At 38.5% G+C, this 11,745-nt stretch overlaps 1 protein-coding gene across 7 annotated transcripts; it reads right to left on the reverse strand.

Moving 5' to 3' along the window:
* Nucleotides 1–221: 221 nt before the first annotated feature.
* LOC119724844 (fulicin peptides-like) lies at nt 222–11,473 on the reverse strand. 7 transcript variants are annotated; one of them, XM_038196108.1, is made up of 12 exons: nt 11,279–11,473; nt 10,244–10,414; nt 8,003–8,071; nt 7,820–7,885; nt 6,513–6,581; nt 6,280–6,348; nt 5,722–5,790; nt 4,877–4,942; nt 4,180–4,245; nt 3,347–3,412; nt 2,657–2,737; nt 222–2,108 (listed from the first exon to the last, which is right to left on the reverse strand). In XM_038196108.1, the coding sequence occupies exons 2-12, from the start codon at nt 10,404–10,406 to the stop codon at nt 2,011–2,013; spliced, it is 882 nt and encodes a 293-aa protein (XP_038052036.1). In that variant the 5' UTR covers nt 10,407–10,414; nt 11,279–11,473; the 3' UTR covers nt 222–2,010. The 7 variants fall into 7 exon arrangements, with proteins under 7 accessions (XP_038052036.1, XP_038052039.1, XP_038052035.1 ...); XM_038196111.1 differs by having other exon boundaries at nt 2,672–2,737; nt 4,877–4,945; XM_038196107.1 differs by having other exon boundaries at nt 4,877–4,945.
* Nucleotides 11,474–11,745: the final 272 nt, after the last annotated feature.

Here is an 11,745-nt window from a genome sequence, read left to right on the forward strand (position 1 = left end):
TGAAAATAAAATTGGGACAAATTTGTGCATTTTAAAGATTCCACGAGATAGAGTTGCATCAAGTCACAAGGCTTCGCCAGTCAATCACTTGTGATTGACTTGTGACGACTTGTGTTTGACTTGTGTTTGACTTGTGATTGACTTGTGATTGACTTGTGTTTGACTTGTGATTGACTTGTGGTTGGCATGTGATGACTTGTGATTTGTGATTGACTCGTGATTGACTTGTGATTGATTGTGATGGCTAATAATGATTTGAATACAACCCCTAGACACTGAATCGTTCTAGCTTGTAGCGTAAAAGATGTACTGGGCAGGGAATTATCACTTACATTATTCAAAAGCGAGCAATCATTACAGTATACACATGGGAACTGCATTAAATAGTAACATCCTTGATCACTAAATTATTCAATTGTGATACCGAACTGTAAGGGCAGCCAGCCGGAAAGGCATGACTCTATCATCAGTAACCGAAGTTCACTGCCCCGATACGTAGCCTTCGTTGCGACAGTTATTTGTTTTCCTTGACCCTCAGTGTTTACACTTTCAAGAATCAATGTTTAACTGATCGCATGCAGCTGCATAATTGATGGTTGTGAGGTTTTGTTTGTAATTCAGTGGCCATTGAAGACATTTAGTGGTAAACGATTCTCCAAAATATCATGACTCACTTATTTGACGAGCATTTTGCCTGAAAAAAAAATCTGCAAAGATGATTCTTGACAGTTGAGACAAAAGTGAAATTGAGAGCTTGACTCTGAAGAGAAAACGAAATCGTCTTGACTCACACATTTATTTTAAATAACTAGCTTAGGTATGTCAAAGGAACCCAAAGCACGTTTTGAAATTTAAATATATAGTCGCAAGGTGGCGCAATTCTGAAACTAAAAATGTTATTTTTCTACTTGATATAGCCTCTTTAAGTTCAGATGTTCAGACGTATAGTCTTTTCATGTTCAGAAAACCTTGTGCCTATTTCACTCTTCTTCTTTTTTGTGTTTTACTGAAAACACTTTCACTAAAACATGCTTGTTTTCAAATGAGTAAATGTTCATGTAGTTTCCTACATGACTTTGCGCGGAAATGCCATTACTTTGTCAAGCTTTCTATATTCTACGCATTCTGTATAAGGCACGTGTGGGGAAAAGAAAAAAGCTCGTCGCTACATTGTTTAGCCAACAAATACCCAATCAATTTACGACTGATTTCACAAAAGGGATGCTTACCAAAAGAGAAAAAATCAACAAAGACTTCCGAGAAATTACACAACAGTTAAATTACGAAACCCACTGTCAGTTTCCTATGAATGGAACGCGTTGTGAAACAACCCACGATCGACAACAAAGCAAGATAAGCAAGCTCAAAATTATGATCGCAAGCGTTCATCACGTTGTCAAATTAATTATGCGGGTTTTTTCCTACAAATTCTGCATCTGATAAGGTCTAAGCATTGCTACACTTGAAATACATTCTGCACTGGTTTTTTTTATTTCTCTACAATTTTCTCGAAACCATTCGTAGTTGTCTCTACACCTTGAATTCATCATGGCTTCCCTTGAGTTAAAGACAACCTAGATACAGTCATTTAAGTCTACTTTCACGGTCAACAGATTACAATTGTAATCCATAAACAGCAACAAAATATTTTCCTCATCCAGAATTACTTTGTTGTCTGGCCATGTCACCTAAAATCACGCCTTACCGTGCAAAAAAGGCACCAGCATAAATTGATATAATCTAACCATTATAAGACACTTACAATTACATGAATGCTCTTCTACATACATCTTTAAGTCTTTCTGTCCTTGTTCATTCGTTTCAAACACTTTGTAAGTCAGCATAATTTTTAAGTCACTATACATTTCTAAATCATTATTCTTTCTGACTGTGGTTTTTCGATAGAGTGTTGCCGTTAATGCAAAGTAGAACAATGAATACGCGGAGGGAAACAAACCCACGCTTGGCAGATGTTCCGGCGAAACGTTTGATCTCGAAGTCTTCGTCTTGTTACTCGGAGACCTCAGCTTCTGCTACCCGACCTAGCTTCCTCCGTATCGGGCCCGGCAGATCGAACAGGGGCAGGTTGGGAAGTCTTGTGAATGCTCCTGGGAATAAAAATAAAAGAAATTAGTAAATACAATCCTATTCAAAAAGGTATATATTTTTCCAATATTGACACCAAAGTAAGGCAGGTATGCCCCAACTGTGGCAGCGGTCCCAACTATAGTTGGGACGGCCCCAAGTATTGTTGGAATGGTACCAACCATAGATGAGGAATTGCCGTAGTTGGGGCGTAATAAGACTACAGGGGTATCAATCAGGGATTAACTCCAAAACATCCATACTTCAATTCTCATACTTGCAGAACAGCACAGTTGACTTTAAAATGGTATCACGTGACAATTTTGTTGAAAAAAAATTATATATTAAAATAGACTGGTACACGAATCAAACGAATTACGATGTCACTCCTATTGACCCTTGGCCTAAAGCGCCCTCAATGAGAATATGCCATTATTCCCCTGTGATACGCATGGTAGAAACAGCGTACTTTCACTTTCATCAAACATGGCCTCATGAGGGCGCTGTCAGTGCCAAGGGTCTAATTAGCATAAAGCATAGGCCACGCCCACTGGCCGTGATATTTACCCACCCTCTGGGCGTTTACCAATTAGATCGAACGGACTAATGCCGGTCAGACGAGCGCGCTTGTAATCCTCCGGCTCCGCCCACTCTGAAATCAAATCAAGAAAAGAAAACACGCACTCAATTCATCCTCTTCTTTACATTGAAAGTCCTAAATACCAAGTTATCTGAAGTTCTCAGTTTTTAGCTGCGGGATAGCAGTTCAACAAGTCATCGTGTCTCTCCGTTAGGCCATTAAGTAACGTTAACACTGTCTATTGCTCCCACATATTTTTGCTGATTTCCACCAAACTTTGCCAAAAGTATCAGTAGCCCAGCCCCAACGTGTCAAAAGACCAAACTGGGGTCAAAGGTCGTCATGGATTTTTGTTTTCCTCAAACCACTACTTCCAGAAATTACATTCCACAATCACGTGACTCTCGCATAAATACGAGTTCCAGCATTTGCGCTCAAATAGCTGAAACATTGACTTATCTGCCCGAAACGACGTCACAGTTTTGCTCATGAATATGGAAATAAGCATTAGCATAAATACCCCCCCCCCCAAAAGGAACCTAAAACCTTGAAAAAGGCTAATTTCAAATTGAAATAGGGCTACATGAGACACAAAGGTGCACTTTCAAGGATTGCATTTATCAAATTACATTACTTGGGCCCTGTAAATCAAAGCAAAGACCGAAAAATGAATTGTCCTACCATCATCTCTCTTCCCAATCAGGTCAAACGGGCTAATCCCGGTAAGTCGGGCTCGCTTCACACCATCTGTTGAAAACAAGTAATATGATTGGTTCAAGAAAAACAGCCTTTGCAGATTTCCCCAGACCCTTGAAAATCTATACCTCTATTCATTGGGGTTTTTTTCTTCAAAAAGAGCAATGTAAAAGTAGCGTGCTGTGGCCTCGTAGTAATAGGCATTGGTACGTGGTCTGCGGGTAATTCTGCAGGTCGTGGGTTCGAGTCCAGCCTGGGGTCATGGTGCGTGTGCCCTTGAGCAAGGCACTTTGTCACTCATCGCTTCTCTCCACCCAGGAGTAGATGGGTACCTGTGAGGGCAGAGATAGTTACTGTGATTGAATTAGCTTCCTTGCGCCTAACAGGCTGCATCGAGCTGTGTACTCCCCAGGGAGCTGCGATGGTGATGATGACGTAACGCCTTGAGCACCAGTCCTGGTGGATACGTACGCTTTATAAAAAAAAAACCCACTATTATTATTAATACAGTATTGTTAAAAAAAACATTGTTACAGGGAATGGGTCGTTTGGGAGATATTCCCTTAGACATGTGCACACAATTTTGTCCATTTTTTTAACGTCACCTAACCCCAATTTTACCTGCTCCTATACCCTACGAATTCGGTATACATGTATTCATGTTTTGGACCACGAGCAATCGATCAAGCATGTTTGCGACGGTAAGATTTTGCTTTTAAATAGGAGCTGTGACATTAGTATGTCCGGTGTCTCCCTAAGGTTTAACTTATGACGACAAAATGTCTCCTTAAGGTACCATTAACAGGTGTTTGACTTACCATATGTCCGCTTCCCGATAAGGTCGAACGGGCTGATGCCGGTCAGTCTGGCCCGCTTATAAGCATCTTTTGGTCATAAAATAAAAAAGTTAAATGAAAAGTAAAGGAATTTAATTTATTAAAATTTGCAAACAGTGGGTTATCTTAACTTCAGTTGAGAATTTTCACAAAAGACGGATGAATGACAAAAATGATTGTTTAACTTGGAAAATGGATCACTGAAAGCATTTGCTAGCAAGGGCGGATCCAGCACACAATTTGGGATGGAGGCAAAAAAAAATGTTCCCCCCAAATGGGTAAAAATAAATACAGCGTCGGGCCCCGATTTTTTTTGGATTCTAGATGCTCTGTGGTGCAATCTGAGGCAATTTCTGACCACTTTTACCAATGTTTTCAAAGAAAAAGTGGTGGTGTACTCATTACCTGCCTTTATTGCGACGTCACTTAAAAACAAAAAAAAATGGGTTCGTTGTGGGTTTTTTTTTGGGGGGGGGGGCATGGCCCGCTTTGCCCCCCCCCCCCCACCTGGATCCGCCCTTGGTTGCCAGATTCGACAAGGCCGCATTTGACAGGTTCATTTAGCGGATAGGTTTACGGTCACAATAGAGAGGTGAGTGGTGACAGGATTTTAAAAACAACACAGTGAAAAGGATCATACGAGTTTCACCACAAAGTTTTTCTTCTCGAGTTTTCATACCTTCAGCTCTCTTGCCAATCAAATCAAACGGGCTTATCCCAGTCAGTCTAGCTCGTTTCATAGCATCTACTTTAAATTACAGACAGAGAGGGAGAAAAAAGAAGACAAGCTTTATATGAAATTATTGCAGTAAAAGTGAGGAAACATATTACTTGGCTGAAAAATGAGAAGTCCAAAAATACTGAATGACGGTTCAGGGACCATTCAGAATAGTCAATGTTAAAACAGTTTCATCTTTTTTTCTGAAATTATGGTGGGTGGGTTAAAGGAAATAACTGAAAATCGAAATTCGGTTTTCAATTAAAGTACTAGAAAAAATATAACAAGAAGAAGGGAAACAAAACAAAAATACCCAACGGCCTCTTCGAGATCGTCTGTCGTATCTGTCATTGGTCACAGCAAAGCTAATCATAACGAAGCCAAAATAACCCTTTTTTTTAAATAGTGTCTTAGAAAACTAAAAACACTGTACAAAGTTTTGTGTGCTTGGCAACTTCCGTCTGTACATTTTTCAAGGAGCCTGGAGAAGCCATTGAAAACTCCTGAGCTGGGAGAGCATTGACCTAAAATATCTGCTTCATTTAAAGCATCACTTTGTTCTTCAGTGTATGGGATATATAGGACAGTCATTCAACATTTACTAATCGAAATTTGGTGTGGATGGGTGGGTCAAAACAATTTCGAAAAACGATCGAAATTGTTAAGCTGGACTGAATCGCCCTTTAATACTGCGAATAATATGTTATTCTTGATTTTGTATGTCAGGGATTCCGATCGGACCCTTTATGTCACGCCATTTTGACTTGAAAGGGCATGAGGGAAAACAACCGTAGAAGTTGGCTTACCAGTGTCTCTTTTGCCAATGAGATCGAAGGGTGAAATTCCCGTCAACCGGGCCCGCTTCAGAAAGGCATCTGGAGTGAAAATTAAAACAAAAAATACCCCGTGGAAACTTTCAAAGGACTAACGCCTACAAAGACACACAGACAAAACACGACTTCAAGGCAAGGGGTAGGTATAAGTAAATATTAGGAGGGGGCAGTGCATGCTAGAAAACGAACAAAGATCGAGTGACGTTTTGGTGGTTGACCTCAGAAATAAGGGGGCACTGCAGCTTATTAAAAACAGCACAACATCGAAAAACAGGTTTTGTCTCAAATCGAAAGCGATGTAACTTGGATTTAGAAAATAAGAGGGTCGTAGACCTATTATTCTTCTATTTCACCCAAAGCTTGGGAGGTGTTGAAACTTGGAGTAAACTAAAAACAGGAACTATCACTTGACTTGAAAAGACTTGCGAGGGAAAACAGACCTCAAAGCAGTCGCAAAAACATAAAAAGCTTTCCTCGTGAAAAAGGCTGAGTTTTTACAGAATGAAAATAATTGGAAAAATCTGTAATTACCACTGTCACGTTTCCCGATGAGATCGAACGGTGAAATACCGGTAAGTCGTCCTCTCTTCATGAAATCATCTTGAGTAGTAAAAGATATAATTATTTGGTCAAACCCAGGGAAAACAATTTTAAACTAAAGAGACAATTCTACTTTTTAATTCATACCTTGCTAGTTTGGAGCCTTTTGGTAAAAAAGGCTGAGTTTTTAAAGAATAAAAAGAATCGAAAAATTCTGTAATTACCACTGTCACGTTTCCCGATGAGATCGAACGGTGAAATACCGGTTAGTCGACCTCTCTTCATGAAATCATCTTGAGTAATAAAATATATAATTATTTTGGTCAAACCCAGAGAAAACATTGTTAAAATAAAGAGACAATTACAATGTTTAATTCACACTATGCAAGTTTGGAGCCTTTTGGTAAAAAAGGCTGAGTTTTTAAAGAATGAAAAAAATTGGAAAATTCTGTTATTACCATTGTCCCGTTTCCCGATGAGATCGAACGGTGAAATACCGGTAAGTCGTCCTCTCTTCATGAAATCATCTTGAGTAGTAAGAGATAGAATTATTTTGGTCAAACCCAGGAAAAACAATTTAAAATAAAGAGACAATTTTACTTTTTAATTCATACTTTGCTAGTTTGGAGCCTTTTGGTAATAGAGGCCGAGTTAATAAAAATTTAAAGAATTAGAAAGTTCTGTTGTTACCACTGTCCCGTTTCCCAATGAGATCGAAAGGTGAAATGCCGGTAAGTCGTCCTCTCTTCATGAAATCATCTTGAGTAAGAAAAGATATAATTATTTTGGTCAAACCCAGGGAAAACAATTTTAAAATAAAGAGACAATTACAATTTGTAATTCACACTTTGCAAGTTTGGAGCCTTTTGGTGAAAAAGGCTGAGTTTTTCAAAGAATGAATAGCAAAAAGTCAATACTTGCTGCTATCTTAAGTAGATAGCAAAAAGTCAATACTTGTTGCTATCTTAGGTAGATAGCACAAAGTCAAAACTTGCTGCTATCTTAGGTAGATTGCGAAAAATCTATTTTTGATATCTTAGGTAGAAAGCACAAAGTCGATTCTTGTTGCTGTCTTAGGTAGATAGCAAAAAGTCAAAACTTGTTGCTATCTTAGGTAGAATAGCAAAAGGTCAAGAGTTGTTGCTTCCTAGGTAGATAGCAAAAAGTCAAGAGTCGTTGCTTCCTAGGTAGACAGCAAAAAGCCAATACTTGTTGCTATCTTAGGTAGATAGCAAAAAGTCAAGAGTTGTTGCTATCTTAGGTAGATAGCAAAAAGTCCATACTTGTTGCTATCTTAGGTAGATAGCAAAAAATCAATACTTGTTGCTAGGTAGATCGCAAAAAGTCAATAGTTGTTGCTATTTTAGGAAGATAGCAAAAAGACAATACTTGTTGCTATCTGAGGTAGATAGCAAAAAGTCAATATTATTTGTTGCTATCTTAGGTAGATAGCAAAAAGTCACCACTTGGCTTTTGCAATGTCTGAGGTTTTCAAACAATCAAAAAAAAATTGAAAGGTTTCTTCTCTTACCTTCATCCCGCTTTCCTATCAAGTCGAAAGGAGAGATACCCGTCAGACGTGCTCGTTTACTGTCATCTGCAGAGAGTGAAATAAGATAAAATTAGTTCAAGTTTTGTCTGTCAATTTATTTTTTTTGATGGGAGATGCTCATTGCGACTCAAAATATATTTTTTTTAAGCAAAGATCACTTACAATCGCTCCGCTTTCCTATCAGGTCGAAGGGTGAAATCCCAGTTAACCGTGCCCGCTTGAATTCAGTGTCTGCAAATAGCAATGAAAATTGACAGAAAACTGTTTGTTTCTCCAAGAAAAAAAAGGATTTTTTTCTCTGTTACCCTCCTATCATGATTGTACACATAGCAATACATACAGCGTTTCTCTTTGAGGAACTACCAAACTCACATCTTAATTTCATTTGTATCATTCATTCACATTAAAATTTTATTTCCATATCTCAATTCATAAAATACAAGTAAATATAGATTAACAACTCGGTGTATAATAAATGATATCAAGAAGTAACTTGAAACAAAAGGTGAAGATAGAGGCATGTCCTGGTAAGCGGTTGCTTGAGCGGGGGATGCGCATACGGGACAAAATGGACAGACAGACCGACGGACAGCTAGACAAAACATTCTGACAACAAAACACTAATCACGAAAAAAACCACGAGCCTAAAAAGGGTACTATACAATGATATTATGAGGATTATACAAACTCAGTATAATACAGATAAGTATTTTACAAAGAGCAATTCTACAGGTAAATTTAAAGTTTAGTTTTAAATATTTAAGTGTAGTTGAGCATCTTATACCACTGGGATGTTTGTTCCAGTTGATTGCGCCAGTATATCAAATTGTGTGTTGAATAAGTTGTGTCCTGTGCTTTGGAAGATGAATCCGTGGAGGATCCGTGTGTGCAATGAAATGAGATTGGGAGACTAAACGAACGGCTTTATATTTCAAAGAATGTCATATCAGTTTTCTTCAAACAATTCATTGCTGACTAAAGACAAAACCAGTTACCAATTAGTAAACCATGCGAAAAGAACATGCTGAAAAAATCCCGAAAGTACGAATTTGAATGGGTCATAAGAAAGTTACAACTTACGGCGTTGCGATTTTGTTTAAACTCTCAAAAGTCAAGTCACTCAAAGGGTAAACTGGACTTGCGGTTTAATGGTCTTTAAATGAACACCGTTCAAAAGCCCAAGTACGGTACAAGAAGTTATATCTGAACACGGCAGAAGAATTTGAATAGGTCTCTTGTCATAGAAAACTAGCAACCAAGTTGTGGTCACATGTGTCCAAAGTGTCCCTTGCATCTCAGGGTCGATTTTCATTTCTTTACAATGTCTCTGTTCTTGGAGCGTCTGATCTTTAGCCAGGCATTTCACCGATCAAGTACGGTAAAAGAAGTTATATCTGAACACGGCAGAAGAATTTGAATAGGTCTCTTGTCATCTGAAAAGAACTAGAAAACTAGCAACCAAATTGTGGTCACATGTGTCCAAAGTGTCCCTTGCATCTTAGGGTCGATTTTTATTTCTTTACAATGTCTCTGTTCTTGGAGCGTCTGATCTTTAGACAGGCATTTCACCGATCAAGTACGGTAAAAGAAGTTATATCTGAACACGGCAGAAGAATTTGAATAGGTCTCTTGTCATCTGAAAAGATATAGAAAACTAGCAACCAAATTGTGGTCACATGTGTCCAAAGTGTCCCTTGCATCTTAGGGTCGATTTTTATTTCTCCGATTTTTATTACAATGTCTCTGTTCTTGGAGCGTCTGATCTTTAGCCTGGCATTTCACCGATCAAGAAAAACATAAACCCGGTCGCAAGATAGTCTCAGACAAAACAAAACTGCAAAGATTCTGAGCAATCTGCCCCTACCCCACGCCCCTTCAAAACCACATAAACATTGGGCATAAATAAAAATTGTCTCCTCTATTCGAAATCGGACAAGACATTTGCACGAAAAGTGAGAACACCTAGTCCTAAACACAGTGAAAGATGATGGTGTCTTTTCAAATTTGAGAATAGGATAAAAAATATCTGGTAAAAAGTGCTTTGTGTGGACTGATTTCTAATAAAACCCAGGAAGTGAAAACAAGGTCCCTGGATTTGGGATACAATCGTGGAAGGAAAGTCGAGAAGGGATAAAGGAAACTGAAAGCCTGACACAGAAGGAAGAGGAAAAACCGCAGGAGTAAGAAAGAAAAGGCAGAAAAAAGAGTTCTTCCTTTTGAAAGAAGATTTCGAGGCGGTCGAAAGGACGGAGATGAAGTAAAGGAAAGGTTTTTGGTACTGGACCCCAAAAGGATATCTTCATGTGCTATAGGGTGTAAAATGTACCCCTGCTAATAAGCCTTCATTATAGATTACATGAAATTACTCCAAGTTTGTACTTTGTATCAAAACTCAAAACGTACCTTGAATTGGGGCGAACTCGAACTCTGCGGTGTTTTGGGCCGGCCAATCAGGGGACGTCTTACTGTCGGCTTCGTCCGCGTTATCCAATGGCGCGGCAGGACACAAAAGAATGGAGAGACTCAGGACCAGGCAACCAATCAGATGAAAGCAATGGGCGGCCATGTTAATGCCTAAGGAATAATCAGAGTATTCGAACGTCAATTTGTAAATTTGTCTAATTAGCAGAAAATGGTAAAGTTAGCTCTAGTTTTACGAGCAAGAAAAACTTTGAAAGTGAAACTTACCAATAACGATCAAAACAAGTGTTGAATCCAACACTTACATGTGTTTGGTAAGTGACCACAACGTGAAAGTGTTAAATACAGCATTTTAAATGTTAAATCCAACACTTAAACTGTTAATTCAACATTTTAAATGTCGATCATGTTGATTCAACACTTTCAAAAGTGTTAACGTTGAAAAATGTTGAATTAGCACTTATATAACAATATAAGTTATTAACTTATACTGTTAATTCAACAAAATTAACAGTATAAGTATTGAATTTAATATTTCAAATGCTGGGTTCCATATTTAAAATGCTGCATTTAACACTTTCAAAGTGTGGTCACTGACCGAACTCATGTAAGTGTTTGATTCAAACTTCAGTTTTTAGAGTGAAGAAGAATATAGATAATTAAAGACCAGGGCCCAATTTCACGGCACTGCTAAGCACACACACAACAATGCTTAGCACACAAAAAGTCTGGCTTATAAAAGCAGGTTACCAGCCAAAACACCATGTGATTTTCATGCTAAGCAAACAACAGCTGAATACTAACCACGAGCAATTAACAATACGTGGAGTCTTGACTGGTAACCTGCTTTTATAAGCCAGACTTTTTTGTGCTAAGCAAATTTTTGTGCTGAGCAGTGCCGTGAAATTGGCACCAGCACTAGAATTCCACTTGTTTCTCTTTTTTTTCTGAACTAACATAACCAAAGATAAAAATTCAGAAACAAAACCAAAATAGAAACAAAAAAGACTAACTCACCCTTCAGAGCTTGGTCCTTTGGTGTGTAAAGACAAAAGCACCGGCACTAGTGCAAAACAAATCGATTCTGATTAGGTCTGAAAATTTTCCCGCCCTTTTTATAAACCCTCTCGAAGTCAACACCAGCTATTTCCAATCTATGCTTCGTGACCAATAATTCCCTCAGATCCGTCTGCAATCATTTGCTAAACCACCCCAAATCACGACAGTTTAGAGCTGCTTTTTGAAACGGGGGATAAAACCTCATTTTGTCATTTTCGTGACTTGTGTGATTTTAATCAGGGGTTAGGTTTTTTTCCCGCGGTGTGTACCGCCATCGTGATATCGTCTGTACAGATGTTGTTTGCCCAAAAAAAACCCAAAGGCGCCAACAGATTTGTGTCGTGCTTTTATTTGTTCGTTCATACGTGGTTGAAGGTCTTCGGCGTTCACTGGAATGAAATAACAATTGAGAAAAGTAAATAATT

The sequence above is a fragment of the Patiria miniata genome, unplaced genomic scaffold, assembly GCF_015706575.1.
Source record: "Patiria miniata isolate m_02_andy unplaced genomic scaffold, ASM1570657v1 HiC_scaffold_18, whole genome shotgun sequence".
Classification (NCBI taxonomy): domain Eukaryota; kingdom Metazoa; phylum Echinodermata; class Asteroidea; order Valvatida; family Asterinidae; genus Patiria; species Patiria miniata.

Bases quoted from the DNA above. Each gene is read 5' to 3' on its own strand.
- LOC119724844 (XM_038196107.1), bottom strand. From the start codon at position 10,406: ATGGCCGCCCATTGCTTTCATCTGATTGGTTGCCTGGTCCTGAGTCTC. The intron at 7,886-8,002 runs GTAAGTGATCTT...CACTCTCTGCAG, and splicing joins GATAGGAAAGCGGAGCGATT to ATGACAGTAAACGAGCACGT. The intron at 6,582-7,819 runs GTAAGAGAAGAA...TTATTACTCAAG, and splicing joins GATAGGAAAGCGGGATGAAG to ATGATTTCATGAAGAGAGGT.